Source organism: Diachasma alloeum, unplaced genomic scaffold (assembly GCF_001412515.2).
Source record: "Diachasma alloeum isolate Michigan unplaced genomic scaffold, Dall2.0 Dall_scaffold_00203, whole genome shotgun sequence".
In the NCBI taxonomy this organism is placed as follows: domain Eukaryota; kingdom Metazoa; phylum Arthropoda; class Insecta; order Hymenoptera; family Braconidae; genus Diachasma; species Diachasma alloeum.
In genome coordinates, this window is record NW_021680368.1 from 2,480,822 (window position 1) to 2,499,468 (window position 18,647).

Here is an 18,647-nt window from a genome sequence, read left to right on the forward strand (position 1 = left end):
CCCCCCAAAAAGTCTCCCCATTCGCCGACAACAGACGAGCCATAGATACTCTTATCTATTCCCATACTGCTTGTTAAACCCTGAGAAATAAAGTCAAAAATATAACATAAGAGAATAGACCAGAAACTTCATTTCCCAGATTAGGAACTTTTACGAGACATCAGAGAGATAAAATTCCAACGATAGTTTTCACATACACCCAGGAAAAATCAGAAGCCCCAGAATTGAGTTTGAATCCAAATACCCAGAGGCTGTTGATTCCACTCGTTGAAAATATTGATAAAAAATCAGGTACTCCATTTCCAGATTGTCGATACTCATCCCCAATTTATGAAATACATTTATATGTTTTTTTTTTCCGGGTGGAAAAACCTCAGAGGGAATGAGCGAGTATCTGATAATTCCATCGAATCAAATAACCAGCGAGGGGCGCGAGTGCGACAAGGCTGGAGTTGGTTTTTCAGCTTTTGTCATGCAGAAAGATCGATGCGCACGTAAACGCGGCAGTTGCCTGAGGAATCAGCCCCTTGACTACTGGCGGCACGATGTGGTAGTTTTTTTTCATTTTAAATAGTAAAAAATTAAAATCCCTTGAGGGGGAATTCACTACTCCGCGGGTATCGAATTTCTCATCATTGGGGGAATAATTGTCTTCTGACATTCGATGAAACTCCCGTGACAGGTGAATTAAAGGGATAGATTTGTTGATATTCCTCGAGAAATTCGTGATGATAGAATAACGAAGTGAATTCAGTAGCGAAGCGGTGAAACAGTTCAATTCGATTTTAAGTATTGGCGAGTTTTCGATGAATATCTCGAAATCTAAGGGAGATGGCAAAATTTTCGTTAACTAGGGGGCTCCGCCCCCTGATCGCTTCGCTCGCCAACCCCGGGAGGGGCTTGGCCCCCCTGCTCGCTTCGCTCGCTCCCAGCAGTTCACAATCAATATTATACAACTATCGTATTCACAAGAAAGGCTCCAACCAACGCCGGTTCTAGTGAGGTACAACCACTCTAAATTTTTCATTTTCCATTACGTAATTCTAGATTGAAAAATTATAGAGAGAAATGAGAAATGTGATCTTTTACCTCCCCTAAACTTGCGGGATCAGGCCCCAACCACAAAATATTTTTCATTAATTTATATCAAATCGAAATATCTTTGACGTATTAATACCCTTATGACCCTTATTTTGAGCCTTGGGACCTTGCGACCCTTGTGAACCTTTTTGACCCTCGTGACCCTTATTTTCACACATAAACCTTTTTGACCATCATGACCCTTTTTATATCCCTCAATTCGCTCTTCAAAAAAAGTCATTTCAAAAATTCCCTCATTCCCCTCACATTCGGAGATATTCCTCCAAACCTCAGCTGAATCCTAAATCCACGTAAACCATTTTACCGCTTCACTACAATCATTGACAGTTCAGTCGTTAATTATTAAAAATTTATCTGTGACAAAAAAATCGGTTTGAGACAAGAATATTAATGGAGATCTGTCGCTGAAGTTTCGAGCGTTTGATTGACATTGATGGATTTTTTTCCCATTAAAAAATAAAAAATGTAGTTCTGTGGCTTTGTTTATTAACAGAATGCCCGTCAGTCCGGTAAACCGGGCTGCTACTTCCTGAGCAATTTCGCCGAGGTACCAGTCAATCCCATCAAGTACAACGTGACTGATGCTGGTGAAGGACGAGAGTATCTCGGTCTTGTGCAAAATAACCATCACGTGTCTACCCTCGAGATTGAGGTCACGGCTGATGACAATAACGTCATCACTACTGGGTACATTTCAATCCAGAGTATGAATTCATTAAAATTCTCCACTCCATTTTAATTAAATTAGCCGAAAAATAAGAGTGCCCACCCCCCAAAAATACATTTTATTACTGCGATTTCAATTAACTTGGACGTGGAGTAGATGATTTTTTCACAAAGCCAATTTAATTAACTCCTGAAACCCACGAATGTGACATTAAAAATCCAACAGCTCGGATGCACGTATAACTGAGGTCCACGTTGTTGCAACAGCCGAAATAATAAAACTGTCGATCAGGCTAACGAACACGGGATTAGTGTCTTCAGATTATCAGGCACGTATCGTTGGCTGTCCATCGGGATTACCGAACTCTTGGGCGCATGCAATCACACGAAAATACCGAGTTCCACCCCAGCACGATTCACTAGTGACTCTGGATATCCCTGGGGGAGTTGTCATTGACAGATTCAAGTGCAATGGTATACATCTCATGAATGACAAACATCAAAGAGTTATTGGATATTAAGGGGGTTCAGCCCCTGCCTGTGATTGGGGATATGAAAATGACGATCCTTTTTTTTTCGTCATGAAAAATTTATTACAGTCATGTGACGACAGTTTTTTTTCGTGATTGATTGCATTATCTGTTGTTGAAAAAATATTTTTGGAAAACAATGGCCAGGGAAAAGTGGCGGCTAATGTTGGAGCAATGTTCGCGGGCGATGTTGGCGGATAATGTTGGGGTAATATTCTCGGGCGATGTTGGCGGACAATGTTGGAGCAATGCTCGCGGGCGATGTTGGCGGATAATGTTGGGGCAATGTTCGCGGCCGATGTTGGCGAACATTGTTGGAACAATGTTCGCGGGTGATGTTGGCGGATAATGTTGGGGCAATGTTCGCGAACAATGTTGGCAGCCAACATTGTCCGCCAACATTGCAGCAAGATTGAATTCAATGAATCAAAGAATTCAATTAAAAATCCATCATCATAGAAATTCCATTCGAAACTAAATTGCCAATTTATTACCATAGCTACGCTAACGGTGTTGTGACGAAAGCAATTTCCCACGTGTTAACGATCCACTTGGAGTCTGCCAACGACCGCAAAGGCCAATAATCACTGGGATATTAAAAAATGAATAATAGATATTATTGATTTTCCAATCTCCGCACCGAGACATCCTCAATCGTCCGCCACTCCCCAGTAAATTCAAAATTTCATCTCAACCCCTGGCACTGTAACCAATAATCTTTGAGAGCAATTTGCCCCTCAGCACTGTGAACAATATTATGCTCACGTGAGTTTGTACACTGAGCTGGATGGCTAATATACGCTTGGATGAATGTTTGCAGTTGAAGTGATAAACTATCGTGGTGAGTTGGTGGCTGCTAGGAGGATCATAGTGCACAAGATGAATCGTTGTTTCTGCCTCTGGCACTGCATTTGCACGTGCTATGAAAGCCCCCGTGGATTTTCATGCTTACCGATGACACCTGAGCATTATCATCAAGCTGGATTCCGTGGTCCAGTGCCGGCAATCAATCCCAGAACTTTGGGACTATTTAAAATGGCCATTGACATTATCATAATCATCACCATTATCTTCACCATTTTCCTGGCACTCGGTAGATTATTCATTGTTGGCTTTGAGTTTCTAGACTTATTAATGGTATTTTCACACTGATCGTAATTTAGGAATCGTTAAGTGGATTATTGGAGTTCTATCTCCCCCCGTTGGTCGCTGGGGATTGAATAATCTCGTTGCTGGATTAAGAATTGAGGAGTACTACGAGCCCGAGCTCAAGTGTAGGTGTGTCGTTACTGATGATGAGGGCATTCCCATTCATCCAGACACTGGCAGACGAACTGTTCGATTATGCAGTAGAACTGTGGAATTTGTCATCAATTCTCTCTTCTTGTTCATTTATCCGTGCTGTGTTCTCTGCGATTGCATGGGGAAAATTGTTAAATGCAGACGAGCGAGACCACCCGATGATAGTAAGGTGAATTGTTAATTCAGGAAATTGTCTCGCTGGGTTTTTCACTTTTAGTTACAGTGATTAATCGTTTCAGGATCGTTTGATCGATAAAGAGGGACCGCGGATGATATCCGTGAGATCCTACGGAGACACCAGAAACTCAAAGTTGGAGCAAGAGGACACTGAGTACGTAATTACGGAGCTGAAAAGGTCTCGAGTGTCCCTTCAAGATTTTTCCAACAAGCCGAAGAATAAATTCTGAATTATTGCGGAAAGTTTTTTAATTAGAATTATACAGTCGCTTGTTTTTTTAATGCAGCTACTTATTACTCAACGTTTTTTATAACCTGATTTTTAATTTATAAACTCGAGAGATGTACGAGTATTTAATAAAGTCGAGGGGTTTGGATTATTTAAGCTGATGAGTGTGCTTGAGGACATTTTGATACTGACTGCCCTTGGACTTGTCGTGCTCCTGAGTCTCGGTAATACAGCGATTATCGAGTATAAAAAAATTATTTTACACGCTCGAGTGTTGAAGCACGTTGATTAATGGATTTTAAGGTGTGATAAAGTGGCTGATAGGATTCTGCATCCCAGGATTGAGTCAATGGGGATTGGACACACTTTTGGAGGGCACGAAAATTGACGAGTGTTATACCACACATTCCAGATGCAAATGTTTAGTGAATGGTGACAAAGAGAATTTAATTCATTCAAACTGTAGTCCACGCACGATCCGAATATGCAGCAGGTAGAATACCAATTTTTTTTCTCTCTTCCACTTTGAATGGGTTGCACAAAGCGTTCAGTGGTAGAACGACGTGAGAGTGGAAAAAGGCCATTACCAAAATCGTAAATTCGTCGAACTCCAAAATTCCTCTACATTATCGTTTTCTCTTTTATTTGTAGAAAATTAGAGTTTTTACTAAATTTAGTTTTTTTCCTGACGTATCCCATTGCCGCCTGCTGCCAGTGCACAGAGGCGTGTTGCAGGAGAAGACGAGCTTCGGCTGATGAGTCCAAAGTAAATTCCACAATCGCCCTCCGAAGTCATTTTTACCCCCCACTAATGAGCTAATTTCCGCAATCAGATGTGTCTCATTACCGATAAAAAGACTTCTCCGAGAACGATATCCGTTCCTTCGTACGGGGAGTGCAAAAATTCAAGGCTCGAGGCTGAAGACATGCGGTACGTAGTCCAAGAGTTGAAAAATTCTGGAGAAACTCTGGAAGCGAAAAAGCACAAGAGACAGCACTTGAAGCCCCGGAGGAGCGCCAGTTTATCAGGAAAATTATCTCGTCAGTTGAAGGACAGAGAAGAGTTTTTTACACCCAAATCCGTAATTTCGAAATCCGTTAAGAAAAAATATTTTCACCGCAGGCAAGAGCTCATCAGTGGAGCGATTGGTAAACGACCTCCTCGGCAAGCGAATAGTCTTCAGGAATTTGAGAGAGCCACTGGGTGACCTGAAAGTGCCGGCAGGCAAAATGTATTCATTACGAGGATATTTCATGAACGCCGAGGATAATGGCTTCAGATTCATCACCCCCTGTCCTTTCAAGCAGGTGAATACCCTCAATGACAATTAAAAAGTCATAATTGTACCCGATCAGTAGTTGAGAATTTCAATTAGTGAGTGAGTAAAGATTTATTGCATATTTGCGAATTACGGGCGACTCGGGGGGGAAGGGAGTTCGGGGATTTACAGGTGAAATACAATACCCTTCTTCAACGTAATTATGGAACTTCTGTGACGATGTATTTGAAATTTAATTCAATGATTTATTGTATTCAACAGCGTCTCAACGTTAAAATTTTTGATCGTGGAAGGCACAAATCGTATGGGGCATTGTCTAATGACGGCGACTTTCGCGAGAAATCGCGAAGTTCACACTTCGCGTTAAATCGCGATGTTTACAGTTCGCGTTAAATCGCGATGTTCGCACTTCGCGTTAAATCGCGATATTCACACTTCGCGTTGAATCGCGATGTTTACAGTTCGCGTTAAATCGCGATGTTCACATTTCGCGTTAAATCGCGATGCTCATACTTCGCATTAAATCGCGATGTTCACACTTCGCGTTAAATCGCGATGCACATACTACGCGTTAAATCGCGATGTTCACACTTTGCGTTATATCGCGATGTTCACCATTCGCGTTAAATCGCCATTTTAACACTTTAGGTTAAGACGCGATTTTCACACTTCGCGTTCAATCGCGATGTTCACACTTCGCGCTTAAATGCGATGTTCACACTTCGCGTTAAATCGCGATATTCACACTTCGCGTTGAATCGCGATGTTTACAGTTCGCGTTAAATCGCGATGTTCACACTTCGCGCTAAAATGCGGATTTCACACTTCGCGGCAAGTCGCGATTTTCACATTTCGCGTTAAATTGCGATATTCACACTTCGCGTTAAATCGCGATGTTAACATCATTGTGGAAAGTGCTAGTGAAGTTGAATTGAAGTTTTTTCTCGTTCCCCTCCTTGAGACAAGTCTAATTACATTTGAAATTTTCAATTTTGCTAATCAATCAACAAATACAATCGAATATTCTCCATTAGTCAGTCAACGAATAATATTGATCCCCAAATTTTCCATCGATTTGTTAATGAAAAATTGTGATTAAAAAATTTTCATTGCAATAACAACCAGTAATGAACTATTTCCATTACTTGAATAATGGATATTTCTTTCAGCTATCGTCGAATTCCGCGATAAACTAATAAACAATGCCTATGAAATAAATGCGAGACAGAGATAAAAAAATGAACTAACGAGAATTTAATTTGACCGGAATATATAATTAACTACGGTTTATTCAACAATAATCGTACTGTACAATTTGTTCACATAATTTGAACGAGGTCACAATTTTTTCTACATTAACCGTTAAGATAATGGTAAGAAGTGAATTTACATGAAAAATGGATTTACCGAACGGCAATTAAAAACCCATAAAATGACGAATAAATTCCATTCCAAATTGACGCTAACGAGCCTTTTTTCGTTTCAGCACTGGTTAATAGACGCTGACGGGGTAGCTCAGCCATGCTCTCCCCCCTTGGTGCATCAAAGCACTCTATTCATGAGGAATTTCAAAAATGCTAAAGAAGTTTACGAAAGCAACGAATTGTCACTTTTACCTAGAGCTGTCTGCCTAAATGTACCATTCTTGCCATCTGACCTGAGTGAATAACAAGGCTACAGTCTCAGTTGATGATAACTGCTGATGAATTTATTTCCGTCAATAGCATTGATCCAGACAATTTTACTGTTCATTTATCGCTCCTTGGGATATTTCTCTCATTGCGAGGGATTTTTTCAAAGTGTTTTCCTCTAAAGTGATTTTTTTACGGCTGTTTCTTCCAACGGGCCTATTAATATTTATGAGGATAATCCAGTCATCGGTTTTGAATGAATGGGTTCACACCAGGTCTCGCTGGGAGGTGCAGAGAAAGGCCCTTTCACCGTTTACACGATCTGATGACCCACCTCGATACGCATTCTCTTAATTTTTTTCTTCCGGAGGGAAGCAGACGCAATAATACAAACTTATTTTTTAGATTTATTTTTTTATCATAGGCGAGAGAAGATGGGGCCAATTACAGGACCAATTTAAATACATTCATTTATTCATGCTAAATTTAAAAGATTTAATTGCATTTAACATTTATGTATATTAAATTCTTTAATTTTAGTCATCTTAATTAGTTATTTTATTCAATTTTGTTTACGAAAATTTCTGATTTTTCAAAAAATTGATTTTGAAGAATTTCTGACCCTTAAAAACTTTTCACTATTAAAGTAAAATTCAGGGAATAAAAGACTTGTCATTGCTGTATTTTTCCACACATAAAAACAATAATTTTTAGAATTTCGTTTTTGTGAAAACGCTCAATGACTCTAGCCGTAAGGGCAACCACCTTAACCTTAAGGACGTTTAGCCTTTCGAGAAATGTAATTACGAAAACCCCTAGGCCTTTAAAAATCGCATTCTCTTATTTTTCGCGCCCGCAGAAAGTAAAAAAAAACGTCTCTTCAGATTCTCCAATTTTACTCATGTCACCGAGTTATTTCATCCAATTTAAACTCAACAGTTCTCTCCACTGCAGTAATAAAACTAAGTTGAGATGAAATGATAACAGTTATCCCCATAAATCCAATCGATTGCGCCAACTCCTAAATAATTCCAAAGCACGGGCTCACGTGTTGCATTAATGCCAATGAATTCTTCTCCATCAGAGCTATCGAAAATTCCAATGTAGAAACAAGTCGTTCTTCTTGCGGTTTGATAGCCATCGACTAGCAGGTTTTCTCAGTTTGTTTCTCACGGACTCCATAGAGAGAAAACTCTGGGAGAGTCGTACTGTATTTGCGCCCCCCCCCCTCCCTCTATCCTAAAGGGCGGCAATGTGCATGTCCTCGGTATCAGTAACAACAAACCTGAAGTCAAAAGTGCCTCTCTAAAACCTCGTCGAATCGTCTGAGTCACGTTTGGGTGATAAATAAGGAAACTACGGTAGGTTGTGGCTTTCAATGTGCAATGCCTTTGGATTCGGAATTGGTTCTGTGGCGGTGCTATTGCAGGTGATTCTCAGAGCAATTTTTGGGGGTTGAGGATATATTTTCTTTCATACTTTTTAATTAGCGCACGGGGGAGTCGCTACAGGGGATAAATTATTCGAAGTAATGTTCAAATACAAGAAGTTCGCGGGTTTGAGGACCGCCATCTTGGATACCCCTCCCTCTGCCGGAAGAGCGGTTAAAGATGGCGGCTCCTCCACCTCGCATCTTTAAACATGTCTTAAAATAGTCTATCGTCTTCAAATTAACTCCAAATCGTCCCATTCGATTCTTATGGAAGGAACATTTTCTTGAAGTTATTTTTCAGATTTTTTGATTCTCTTTTGATGAAAATTCATGGTACGAAGTTTGACCCGCATTCCAGTATTTTTTTTTACTGGCAAAATCTTTTGATTAATTATACTTTTAATTTAATTAAAATATTTTCATTGAAATAAAGAGAAGAATTTCGAGAAGTGGTCGACGGGTGTGACGGCCGCCATCTTGGATCCCGCCTCCCCCTGCCTCTAGGGATTTCAAATATGGCGGTGCTCTCACCTCGCATCTTTAAACATTCCTTAAAGCTATTCATCTACTTCAAATAACTTCTAAATTGTCTCATCCGATTCTTATGAAAGGAACATTTTTAAAAATCTATCTTTCAGATTTTTTCACCCCCTTTCAGCTGAGAATTCATTTCGCCAAGTTTTCCACGTATTCTAGAAGTTTTTCTTACTTCTGAGGCCTCTAAATAAATTATTCATTCAATATAATTAAAAGATTTTCATTGAAATGAATAAAAAATTCCAAATAAGGAGTTTTATTGGATGAAAAATAAATTATTTGAGGCTTGGGGTAACATTGAATGGATTGAGGCATTAAACGACACCTTTTGTGTGAAATCCCTCTCACCTGGCTCTTGATAAATAACCAAGGCGTGATAAACAATGTTGAAAAAGGCACCAAAGTGCGGAGATTGGGGTATTGTACTCGTACACCGCCAGACGTGTTATTCGAACATTTAAAACAATGGCCACGCGTTTGTACGGTCATGAGGTACGGATAGGCATATTCACGGCGGTCAAAGCGCTTATGCTTTTGTTCTCAGTGTTAATCACCATTGTCGTGGACCGTTGACAGAAGGACCCATCCACTGTGCAAAATCTCACCAGGGATTCCATTCAATCCTTTATACATTTTTCCGGAGCTCAGATTCAGGGAATAAAAAACTTTTCATTTATGTATTTTTTTTTGTTTCAGGTGGGTGTAAATCCACTCCGCGGAAATGGATTTTTTCAGCATTGCGGGGGCTTCTTTCGGGATTTATTTTCTGGATTTGGGAATCGATCAATTGAAAATGGATGTTTGCCAGTGGGGCCTCCAGGGTCTCTATCCCCGTGGGTTCAGGTATTGTCTGCAATTATTTATATTGAGTGGAATATTAATGCAGCGCAAAAGGGAAAAATTGGAAAACGAAAAAAATTATTGAAAAGTAATTCGAAGGGAGATTCAGAGCTTTCTATATTGAATTATTAGAAAACATTTTTTAAATCTGAAAAAAAATTAGAGAGTTTACTTTTGGAGGAAGATTGATGAAATAATTAAAAAATTGTAATTTTTGAAAATTACGATAATTTATAAATAATCAATTTTCTAAAATACAAAACAAACTTTAATACGTGTTTCAACTCCAGAAATAGGCATATCCATGAATCATAATTATCGTTAAACCATAAAGATGTCAATTTTTAACATAAATCTTGAAAATTTTTAATATTAAATTAACCATCAATTTTCACATTAAAATTGTGAAATAATCCATCAACTGATAATTTAGGCATGAAGGTTGACGATTATTTGAATAATCGAAAATCAAGTACCTAAAAATAGAATTAATTTTTCAACGAAAACTTTACATTAAAGAAAAATCAAATCTTCACGAATAATCGAAAAACTTAGTTATTAAATTTTACAATATTTTAAATTTTGATAAACACAGTTAAACTTTGTACAATACAATGAGACAATCCTTCTTAATATTTCCGAAATCTAATATTATTACCCGTCTGTTCCCTTCTCAGAAAAACTAATTTCCCTTTAAAAATGGTTTTTCATTGTGATTTTTATGATGGAAAATCCCCGGGGTTGCTTTATTTACCCCACACTGTTGAATCAATCGTTAATGAACTCCCGACGAAGGGTTTCACCATTCAACAATTCCCCGTTATAATCTGGGTTGACCAAGGCGATAACCCCGAAGAACCTAATTCCCCAGCCGCAGCGAAATCTCTTCCGCTTAGTCCATACACTGGCCGTGTGATTACCGTTATATACCGGTGATAAAGATACTTTTCTCCTTTTATATATTTTTCTCATTCCTATCGGGCTCGCTTCTGTTTTGCGACACATACACAACCCCATCACTGGTACTGGTTCACCAAGATGACGCTCTCTTGTGCTCGTTTCATTTTCTCATCTCCCACGGATCGTCGCTGGCAAATGCGAACTTCACGGGACGGGGAGAGGAGGAAAATTGAAAATAGAGAAACAGGGAGGGAAAGTATAAATGACACATTGGAGTTTCTTGATTGGCTGCACCCGGTCTACGCGAGGAATCTTGTTCTTGGCTTTGATAAGTGGATAAACTTCTTTGTCACGACTGCCGGAATTATCGAAGATTGGTTGAAGAGAAAAAACGTATGTGAAGCGGAAGAAATTAGTCCGAGGGCTGTTCAAAAAATTCGTCCGGCGCAGAAAATCAACAATATTTCTACATGAACTAACGTTGTGAATTAATCCTAGTCCCTCTCTGACATCTAAATAAGCAAAATTTCTGAGCACATTCATGCCCCTCAAAGACCCCCGAGAAACACAAAAAGGAAGCCCCAACAAAAGTTTCCAACAATGTAACCACACAAATACCCGCTAAAAATACAGCTGAAGCTAGGCTGTTGACTGGAGGGAAACAGAACTGCAGTCATAAACGCTGTACTACCGTACAACCGAGCTAGGGTTTCATCACCGCAAAATTGTGGCTCTTCGTATCAAAATAATTTATTTGGCTCCTGACCTCCGCAATTTTCATCAAATTTTCTCGTAAAATAAAATACCTCTGGTCTTTTCGGAGGATAAAATAAAAAGATGCAATGTCAGTCAAGTGTCTTATCTTGAGAATAAAATTTAAAATAATTTATGAATCTTTTGATAATTGATTTTATCATTCCTATTGCATTATTCTGACAATATTTAGTTTTTCATAACAATTGCAAATATAACTGCATTATAATGATAAAGATAATATATTATCTCAAATTAAATCCCGAAAAATTAACTGAAGAGTCACTAATGGGTCAAAAGTTTTTAAATACTAGTTTTTAAGCTATTTTTAATGACTTTTTTTATAAAAAAATTATTCTCAATTATTCAATAAAACAATAATCAAGATGTCACGAATTTTGATTTTTTAATCAAAATTTATTCATTTTTAACTTCCCGGACAGGGAAGTTATTGTAATGCCCCCGAAAATGAAAAATCGATTTTCCATGATATCTCCACGTTTCAAGGTGTTTCTAATGTTCCTCGATAGTTTTTAACAAAATGTCTGTGGGTGTGTGTGTGTGTATTACTTTGTACGTATGTGGTCAAAATTTTGGTCAACGATTTCTCGTGAACGAATGGTCCGATTTAACTTTTTTTTTCTCCAATCGATACGTCTTCATGTAACTTAGACCTGATTAGATTTTGGAGTGATTCGCTCTAGTAGTTCTTCTAAATTTTCCTAGAGAAATGTTTCAAAATGGCTAAGATAAGTATTTCTCCTGTATAAATGACGTGATTGGCATTGTCAACATCAGAATATCACTAGAGTCAATCACCCCAGTGATATATCTAGGATTTTCTGAAACTCCAGTGATTTTTCCAGTGGTTTTTCCAAAATTCCCTGGAGAAAAGTTTGAAAATCGGTCAGACAAGGGTTTCTCATGAATAGTTCATGAATTCTCATGAAAAGTTCACTTTTCGTCACAGCGTGATGAAAAAACCTTTTCCTCAGCAAATTTCAAACATCATAATAACAATAAAAATAACCCCCAAAAATGCAAAAATCCTGAAACTCAATATTCAATAAACTCACCAATTAATTCTCCACGGATAAAATCTCTCGGAAACAATTCATCTCACAATTTTCCCGTAATTGATCCCTCACTACGTCATTGTGGTGTCTGTTACCAACAATTTTATCTCACACACGCACACTCCCCCCTCCGAACAATGGGCCGCAGTAACTCGGCACAACCGAAGGTCTTTCTCTGTTGAGATAAAGTCGAGTGATCGTTGAATAGGATCGAAGGAGTAGGGGCCTGCCCACGTGGGGGTCCAGCGCTGGGGCCCGAGTGCGACCCAGCGGCGTCTCTCAGTGTGTGAAACAGTCCCGCCGAGTGCACATGGCCGTCCCTCCTGTCTCATTTTTTTTCTCCCGTTTCCTTCATCGAGAAAAATTAGTCAGTTGCGTGAAAAGCGTTGGTGTTTGTGGATAATGAGGAATTCCGTCGAGTGGAAGAAAATAATAATCCCGAAATAGACCTTCTGCACCCGCAATCTTTCGGTGTAGCAGACGGTCGGGGAGTCATCGATTCCCCCACAACTCGCAAGATAGCTCACTCTGAGTTTGTTCGTTTTATATTTTTACGATAGACTCGTAAATATAACCTCGGCATCGGGACGACAATAGTTGTGTTATCAGTGATTTGTGAGTTTGTTTTAATTGGTTTCGTTCATTGAGTGGATTTTGTGGATTCCGTTGGGAGGGAGAAGGAATGGTACGCTTGTTTCGCATTTGGTGAGTTTTGTCAATTATTTTTTTTGTAACTGAAATAATTCCGCATTAGGGTAAGCTACCCAGTGGATGGACAATGCCCTATAGATGGACGAGCTACTTTTGGGGAGAAAATTACGCAAAAAATACTGAAATGCGAATTGTTGCTTTGAATTTTCACTAACTGTTGTGATTCCTAACCCCTGAGTGACGATTTTTTTTCGATCAATTTTTTTTTCAACTGTTACAAAACAAACGTCCATCTACTGGGTGGTTTTCTTAGGCGTCCCTCTACTGGGCAGTTTACCCTGCTTGTTTATTTATTTATTTATTCTGGGTGTTGGGACCCACAGTTGAGTCACGCAGGCCCTTTCTGCCGGGACAACACCCCGAGAAGTAGTTCCATTTATTTCAGTGAAAATGTTTTGGTTGTGGAATGAATAATTCGTTATAAATTTCATTTCATTATAAATTTTAATGTAATAAAGTGAATTAGACTATTTCGGTGGGTGAGTGAATTGATAAAATGGGTAAAAGTAATGATAAAAGCAGAAAATAGGAATTTGTAGGCCCGAAATTGTTGACCATTGAAATCACAAGTATTTATTCACCTCTTTTTGGTGAGTTTTGTCAATTATTTTTTTTGTTACTGTGAAATCATTCCGCATTACTTATTTATTTATTTATTCTGGGTGTTGGTACACGCAGGCCCTTTTTGCCGGGACAACACCCCGAGAAGTAGTTCCATTTATTTCAGTGAAAATGTTTTGGTTGTGGAATGAATAATTCGTTATAAATTTCATTTCATTATAAATTTTAATGTAATAAAGTGAATTAGACTATTTGGGTGGGTGAGTGAATTGATAAAATGGGTAAAAGTAATGATAAAAACAGAAAATAGGAATTTGTAGGCCCGAAATTGTTGACCATTGAAATCACAAGTATTTATTCACCTCTTTTTGGTGAGTTTTGTCAATTTTTTTTTGTAACTGGAAGCTAGGGCATATATTTACAGGGCCAACACCCCGAGAAATAATTTAATTTATTTCAATAAAAATGTTTTGATCATATGAAATGAATAATTCATCATAAATTTCATATCATAAATTAAATTAAACTATTTTTCTGACGCAGTGAAATTCTAAAACGGGTAAAAGAAACGATAAAAACAAAAAATATGAATTTATGGACCCGAAATAATCAACGATTGAAAACACAAGTATTTATTCCCCTCCTTTTGGTGAATTTTGTAAATTAATTTTTTTCACAACCTCAAAATAATTCCATTTATTTCCATGAAAATGTTTCGATATACGAAATAAATAATTCATCATAAATTTCGCATAATAAATTGAATTAAACTATTTCTCTGGGTGAGTGAATTGCTACAACGGGTACAAGTAATGATAAAAACAAAACATGAATTTATAGAGCCGAAATAATTCCGCATTATTTATTTATTCATTTATTTATCCCGCGCATTGGGACATAGGCCCGTTTTGCCGGGACAACATCCCGAGAAATAATTCCAATTATTTAAATGAAAATGTTTTCATTATACGGAATGAATAATTCATGATAAATTTGAGTGAATTGATAAAACGGGTGATATTACTGATAAAAGCAGAAAATATGGATTTGTAGATCCGAAATAATTAACGATCGAAAACACAAATCGTATTATTTCCAACTGATAGATAAAAAATCTTGCTGCGCAGTGTTTTCCCGTATTTATTCACCTCCTTTTTTATTCATTGACTCATGCAGCAGGTGGATAAATGATGCACCGAGTAAGACTAATAAATGTGCCAACACATGGTGTGAATGGTCGATGAAATATCCGGGTGACTAACAAAGAGATAAACAAATCAAGTGAAACGATCGTGATAACAAAAACATTCAGAACATGAAGCGGAGCAAAATAGCATCGATTTCTTATCGCTGAGTATTTCACGTTCAAGGAACATTTTATCGGTTGAATAGCTGCTCATTCACAACAGCTGGACATACGTACTGGACAGGGCTCAAGTGTTGTGAAGCAATCGTACACGTTGGGGCCACTCCTACCATTCTATCCCAGTACTTTAAACAATTGAGAATTGACGTCCACAGGCTCAAGTATAACTTTAGAATCTGGAGAGACTACGGGCCGTGCACAATACGTCAGAATAGACTTCTCTCTATCTACGGTGAATGCACTTGTTGTCGAGTGTTTCGTTCAGACATACCCGAAGTTAAACCAGATACGTTAATGCTTTCCTTTGATTATTACGAGTTGTGTGGTTTGATTCAAATGCCAGGGCGTTTCAAATGGATCAGGATTGGAGGTTGATGTTGGTTGAGAGTTATTATACAACTACTCAGTGGTAAATAATCAATGAGACGAAATCGGCTGTCGTTTGTTGGAAAATATCACTGTCTGGATGTGAATTTAACTGGGGTTGTGGTGTAAGTTGAGCTATCATCGTGAAAGATTGAAGTTTATTGCATTTTTATTGGCCATTTTATTCTCCAACTTTATCACTATCATCAGCTAGCTGAAATGATCCTGCTTAATATTCAATCCGAAAACTCGAGTGACATTTTATGGACAACCCATATATAGTCGAGAAACGTCCGAAAAAAGGTGATAAAAGAGGATGTAAAAAATATAATAGTGGAAAAAAATTACTTCATATCTTATTTTTGGTTGATATGGTACATGATTTGGAAATTTGAGGAAATGCGAAAAATCGCCGGAGGTTGGGTTTGAACCCACGACCCTTGGGTTCCCAGTCTGAGACTTACGCACATGGCTATCCTCTCAGTTCGTAAAATGTGATATTTTTAATTACGAATATCATATAAATTGGTGAAATGAATAGTCATCTGCTTCGATTTACGTAAAAAAAATATGAATCCATTTGAACAAAAGAAAACGAATGAAATGAATTTTTCGACGGACGTCACACGTTGAATATTCACATCCAACTTCCGAAATTCCGAAGAAAATGCTACCGCACCCCCAAGTCTTAAATAATTCAAGACTTCCTCTTCCTTTTTAAAAAAATCCCAATTTCCGAGAATTTCAACAATTCCAAGTGCTGATTTCACAATGCTATCTCTCTCCTTCCTCCTCACTTTGTCCTCAGCAAGGACTGATTGTGAGAGTCGAGGGGGTCCAGCATGTGTCGCAGAAGGGGCTCCTTCCGACCCACGCGGTGAGGGAAAATTTTTTTTTCAACTTTTCTTTTGATCCCCTGGCCCACTGCCGAGAATAATAAAGCCCTTGCCGCCAAATTAAGTATTTCATTTCTTTTCTCATCTGCAAACAAAAAGCTGTCACTCGAATACTTTTACGAGTTGAAGAGTTGAGACTAAAATCGAGTGGAATAAATGAGAAGTTAAGTGGTTCTATTATTGAAGTTTTTCTTTCATAAAAAAATTTCATTCCTCTCGCTGGCTTCGAGAGGTGAGGTCGACCCTTCTGTGTAGCGACGGCCCTGGCATTCCTCGAAGATCCGTTCTCGGAAGTGAGAGCAAGACACTATACCCAGTGTCCTTTTTACCCATTCATTATTCCTCCTCATTTCTTTATTTCGGTTTAATTTTCTTTTTTTAGATATCCCTTTCTCTCGTCTGCCATATCAACGTCCTAATGAATACGGGAGGAAGTTGGATTCATTATAATCTCATTTCTCTGCCTTTCATTATTTTTTAAATGGTGAATTATTCGGAACGCGACAATTGCTCGAAGAATTATAAATAATGTTTTAATTTTTCCCTCGCAATAGAGCATTCTCTCACCTTTTAATCGTGTTATTTTTCACGTGTCATGTGGAGAGAAGGGGACACACAATCGGATTAGAGAATCGGTCGTGCGATCAATTGAAGGGTTAAGAGGGTTTAAGCGTCACCCACACGTTTCACTCGATGTCGACTCGGTTCATACAAATATCGGATGCTGCCAGAGTATTTTCACGCTTATTCCACGTGATTCTCAACTCCTCTTCGTTATTAATCGTTTTTTTTCTTCTTTTTTTTGTGCATTCAATGCGCCCACGGGCGACAGCCAATATTTCCAATCATTTATTTATCCTCGACCGACTTTGCCAATTCAGGAAGACGTTATTTAAAATCTTTCGCTTGAATGGAGTGAAAACATGTCGAACTTTTACACTAAATTGTGATTTAAAAAAAGAGGAATAAAAAGTGGGTGAAATGATTTTTTTTCAACTGTGAATACTTCCAGTTGTTCTCTCATTTTGAAGATATTTTTTCCGGTTTTAGAATGAGATTTGACTCCTTTAAATTGCATCATTTGGTCAGGAGATATCGTCGATTGAATGAGCGCAGAATTAAAGAATCGTTGAATCAAACGACCATTCTCAACTAAAAAACTGAATTCCCCAGAGAAAATCACTCCATAATAGTGAAAGTATCTCAATCCCCTCAATTCCCTTTGTTCGCCGCACAACTAAAAATCCCAAGAGAATGTTTCTCCCATTCAAAAGTAATGGCGGTAGAATATATTTTTTCCTTTCATTTCAACGTAAAAAATTGATGTAACCTCGGCAGCCTGTAAATTCTGTTCCACTGTATTAACTCTATTAACTACCCGACACACCTGTAGCCAGTAATCCCCCGGAGCTCCACGGCTGCAGGAAAGACGATATCATTCGCTCCGGTGTATGTATCTCACCAGACCAGATCCACTCCTGTGATACACAGGATGGGTTAGATTGTGTGCAAGCGAGTTTCTGTGCAATAACACAGGATGTCTCGACTCGAGCAGCATGAGGGAAAAACGATCAACAAAGGGGACGAATGAGAGATGTATGAAAAAAACGAATGAAAAAGAATCCACTTGCCTATAGATGGTTCAGAATTGCGTTTTTCCACTTCCTAGGCCTTATACAAGATGAATTAAATTAATTTTTTTTGGCACTTTCATTTTTCGCGATTATCTCGGAAACTATGCGAGATAGAGCCTTAAAACCTATTGCATTCGATTCCTGAGGAAATTTAGGTTCCGTATAGGCAGATGGACGCCTGAGAATTGCGTTTTTCCACTTCCTACAGCCCATACAAGATGAATTAAATTAATTTTTTTTGGCACTTTCATTTTTCGCGATTATCTCGGAAACTATGCGAGATAGAGCCTTAAAACCTATTGCATTCGATTCCTGAGGAAATTTAGGTTCCGTATAGGCAGATGGACGCCTGAGAATTGCGTTTTTCCACTTCCTACAGCCCATACAAGATGAATTAAATTAATTTTTTTTGGCACTTTCATTTTTCGCGATTATCTCGGAAACTATGCGAGATAGAGCCTTAAAACCTATTGCATTCGATTCCTGAGGAAATTTAGGTTCCGTATAGGCAGATGGACGACTGAGAATTGCGTTTTTCCACTTCCTACAGCCCATACAAGATGAATTAAATTAATTTTTTTTGGGATTTTCGTTTTTTGCGATTATCTCGGAAACTATGAGAGATAGAGCCTTAAAACCTATTCCATTCGATTCCTGAG

General features: G+C 38.3%; 3 protein-coding genes across 4 annotated transcripts in view; all 3 read left to right on the forward strand.

Annotated features, from left to right (window-relative positions):
* Positions 1-4,006, forward strand: part of LOC107035968 (hapless 2) — a 5,173-nt gene extending 1,167 nt beyond the window's left edge. The window contains exons 3-9 of the mRNA XM_015253637.1: positions 140-294; positions 366-550; positions 1,595-1,788; positions 1,994-2,241; positions 3,118-3,390; positions 3,461-3,768; positions 3,839-4,006. Coding sequence (XP_015109123.1) covers positions 140-294; positions 366-550; positions 1,595-1,788; positions 1,994-2,241; positions 3,118-3,390; positions 3,461-3,768; positions 3,839-4,006 — 1,531 coding nt within the window. The remainder of the gene's footprint in view (positions 1-139; positions 295-365; positions 551-1,594; positions 1,789-1,993; positions 2,242-3,117; positions 3,391-3,460; positions 3,769-3,838) is intronic.
* Positions 4,007-4,165: 159 nt separating this feature from the next.
* LOC107036007 lies at positions 4,166-6,954 on the forward strand. Its single transcript, XM_015253687.1, has 6 exons — positions 4,166-4,229; positions 4,309-4,498; positions 4,657-4,771; positions 4,839-5,046; positions 5,129-5,313; positions 6,772-6,954. Exons 1-6 carry the CDS (start codon positions 4,166-4,168, stop codon positions 6,952-6,954), a joined length of 945 nt encoding a protein of 314 aa, XP_015109173.1.
* Positions 6,955-12,755: 5,801 nt separating this feature from the next.
* The window catches only part of LOC107036059, a 76,351-nt gene continuing 70,459 nt past the window's right edge, over positions 12,756-18,647 (forward strand). Inside the window, exon 1 of one of the 2 annotated variants that reach the window (XM_015253781.1) lies at positions 12,756-13,159. The gene's annotated coding sequence lies outside the window, so the exon portion shown is untranslated. Of the gene's footprint in view, positions 13,160-14,014; positions 14,098-18,647 lie in introns of those variants that run through there. The other variant, XM_015253782.1, reaches the window with a different exon arrangement.

Bases quoted from the DNA above. Each gene is read 5' to 3' on its own strand.
- LOC107036007 (XM_015253687.1), top strand. From the start codon at position 4,166: ATGAGTGTGCTTGAGGACATTTTGATACTGACTGCCCTTGGACTTGTC. The intron at 4,230-4,308 runs GTAATACAGCGA...ATGGATTTTAAG, and splicing joins TGTCGTGCTCCTGAGTCTCG to GTGTGATAAAGTGGCTGATA. The intron at 4,499-4,656 runs GTAGAATACCAA...TTTTATTTGTAG, and splicing joins ACGATCCGAATATGCAGCAG to AAAATTAGAGTTTTTACTAA.